Source organism: Lichenostomus cassidix, unplaced genomic scaffold (genome assembly GCF_008360975.1).
Source record: "Lichenostomus cassidix isolate B80296 unplaced genomic scaffold, HeHo_3.0 HiC_scaffold_270, whole genome shotgun sequence".
Classification (NCBI taxonomy): Eukaryota; Metazoa; Chordata; class Aves; order Passeriformes; family Meliphagidae; genus Lichenostomus; species Lichenostomus cassidix.
The window spans coordinates 1-2970 of NW_028147475.1; the positions used below are offsets into that span (position 1 = coordinate 1).

At 56.8% G+C, this 2970-nt stretch overlaps 1 protein-coding gene across 1 annotated transcript; it reads left to right on the top strand.

Annotated features, from left to right (window-relative positions):
• The first annotated feature begins 13 nt into the window (after positions 1–13).
• On the top strand, positions 14–1231 carry LOC146422289 (uncharacterized). Its single transcript, XM_085046657.1, has one exon. It carries the CDS (start codon positions 90–92, stop codon positions 996–998), a length of 909 nt encoding a protein of 302 aa, XP_084902783.1. The 5' UTR covers positions 14–89; the 3' UTR covers positions 999–1231.
• The last annotated feature ends 1739 nt before the right edge of the window (positions 1232–2970 follow it).

Here is a 2970-nt window from a genome sequence, read left to right on the forward strand (position 1 = left end):
GGAGCTGGGCAGGAGGAACCCCCAGGGCAAGGCGCTGAGCCCTTGTTTTTCCCCCAAAGCAGGATTTGTCATTGCCAAGGCATGGCCGGATGGAGGAGGAGGAAAAGGCCCGGAGATGCAGCCGGAGCTCGGAGCTGGGGGAGAAGCCTGAGGGCAGAGAGAAGCCCCACAAGTGTGGGGAATGTGGGAAAAGCTTCAGGTGGAGATGTGAGCTGATCTGCCACCAGAGGATCCACACTGGGGAAAAGCCCTACGATTGCGTGGAATGTGGGAAGAGCTTCAGCCACAGCTCCTCGCTGATCAAGCACAAGAAGATCCACACTGGGGAGAGGCCCTATGAGTGTGGGAAGTGTGGGAAGAGGTTCCAGACCAGCTCTGATCTCCTCCTCCATGAGCACATTCACACCCAGGAGAGGCCCTTCCGCTGCCCTGACTGTGGGAAAGGCTTCAAGCACAACTCCAACCTCATCAGGCACCGGCGCATCCACACTGGGGAAAAGCCCTACGACTGTGGGCAATGTGGGAAGAGCTTCAGCGACATCTCCTCGCTGATCAAGCACAAGAAAATCCACACTGGGGAAAAGCCCTATGAGTGTGGGAAGTGTGGGAAGAGCTTCAGCCGGATGTCCACCCTGATGCGGCACCAGGTGATCCACACTGGGGAAAAGCCCTACGATTGCACGGAATGTGGGAAGAGCTTCAAGAGCAATTCCAACCTGATCCAGCACAAGATAATCCACACCGGGGGGAGGCCCTATGAGTGTCCCACATGTGGGAAGAGGTTTCAAACCACCTCCAATCTCCTCGTCCATGAGCGCATTCACACCCAGGAGAGGCCCTTCCGCTGCCCTGACTGCGGGAAGGGCTTCAAGCAAAACTCCAACCTCATCAGGCACCGGCGCATCCACACTGGGGAAAAGCCCTATGAGTGTGACGAGTGTGGGAAGAGCTTCTCCAGGAGCTCTCTCTTGACTCAGCACCAACGGAGGCACCAGTGAGGGAAGCCCTGCGAGTGTCCCGAGTGCAGGAAGAGCTTCATTGCTGCTCCAACTCCATCCGTTGTGGGAAGATCTGCAGTGGATGATCTCCAGTGATCCCCGTTGGGCAGAATCCTGGTCACCCCCGTTCCAGGTGATCCCCGTCGGGTGGGGGAATGTGTTTTAAATGGTCAAATTTTTACTTCTTCTCCTGCTCTGAGTTTGTTAGCAATAAATTCAATTCACATATCCAATTCCGAGCCTGTTTTGTGCACAAAGGTGTTGGATGAGGGATCTCTTAGCCAGGTCCTTCTATCAGCTCAGGAAGCCTTGGTTCAATTTTCTCTCCCCATGGCGGCTGTGCAGGGCAGTGAGAGAGCAGCTCTGCTGGGTGCCTGGCATGGGGCCAGCGTCACCCCACTGCAATGTGCCATGGTCTCGTGTGGCCCTGTGCTCTGGAGCCAGCGCTGCTGTTGCTTTTTCCTTGCTGATGGTTTTCTCTTTTGCAGGAAAGGCTTGTGAAGTGCCCCCGCTGTCCCTGGCGTCCCCTGGGCGCCGGCAGCCGCGTCCCTTGGCCTGCTCCCCCTGGGCCGTTGCAGGGCGGCTGGCGGAGGCTGGGAGCTGCCGTGGGGGCCGTGGGGCTGCCCCGGGGGCTGCGTGCCGAGGCGGGGCCGGGAGGTGCGGAGAACTTGGTCGCTGTTTGCAGAGCAATGGCGCCTTGGGCCCGGGCCCGTTGCAGGGCTGTTCCTCATGTGCGGCTTTGGCCTCGGCCAGCCCGGGGGGCACTGAGAGCGCGGGGCTTGGGCTGTGCGCTGTGCAGAGCCCGCGCCTCGCTGCCCTTGGCTGGCTGTGCTGTCACTCGGGATTGTCCCAGCGCCATTGCTGCTCGGTGCCAGCGAGCGGGGACAAGGCCGGCGCCGGTGTCGCCCCCAGGCAGGCAGGCAGGCAGGGCTTTAGTGGGGCAGCAGCGGCGCCATGGTGGGAGCGTGTGTGCGGCCCGGGAGCGGCGGCAGCGGGCGGAGCCCGGGGAGGCGGCGGCGGAGCTCGGAGAGGCTGTCCCAGCGCAGGTGGGAGCCGCGCTGCCTTGTGCCGGGGCTCGGGGCTCGCTGCGGGCGGATGGAGGGGATGCAGGGGGCGGCAGGGGGGCTGTGGCGGCTTCCTTCTCCCGTCTCCCTCCCTCCCTCCCTCCCTCCCTGGCTGTGCCGCCGTGTTGCCGCTGGCCTGTCACAATGTTAGAGTAAAACAGCAGCGATTCCAGAGCACTGCTGCTTTTGAGAGTGAAACTCCTGACATTTCATGAGTGGTAAATCTGACCCCAAATGAAACCTCAAATATTCAGGAGATGACAAAATTCACAGTGATAGCAATTAAAGATGAAATCAGCTACCAGGGAGGGGGAGGATTGCTTTGGGATTCAGTTCTTCAACCTTCATTAGGAAGACTGGGAGCAAATCCAAGTGCATTTTGTGGAAGGATGGACTTTGGGATCCTCAGGTGAAACCCAGGACTCCTCCCAGCTCTTTCTCCTGGCAAGAGCAGAGAAATTGTGAAGAGAACCAGAAGTTTCTGCCCCTGGGAAATGGAAAATTGGGATTTTTGGTAGGCACAGGAGCTGTTTATTCCAAATTAAACACCCTGCAAGGGGAATGAAGTGGTGATTTTGTCACAACTGTCAGTGAAATGAGCGCCTTTTCCATCTAATTGAATTCAAACTGGGGAAATGATGGATAATTCATGGATTTTTGCACCTGCCCAGCTCTCCAGAACGTCATTATTAGGAGGAAATTTACTGGAAAAAGGTTTGAAATTCTCTGATGTTAATGTTCTGGATTTTGAAATTCCCTAGGTTAAATTCAACTGAGCAGGAGACAAACTGTGAGGGAGTTGCAGACCTGCCTAGGCATGTTCAGGGCATGGATCAGGAATTATTGATTATGATCTGGAGTTTTGAAATTACCCATAAAGATTTTATTGCTTTGGCTAATCATACTTG

Excerpts from the sequence above, each read along its gene's own strand:
- LOC146422289 (XM_085046657.1), top strand. The coding sequence starts at position 90 with ATGGAGGAGGAGGAAAAGGCCCGGAGATGCAGCCGGAGCTCGGAGCTG.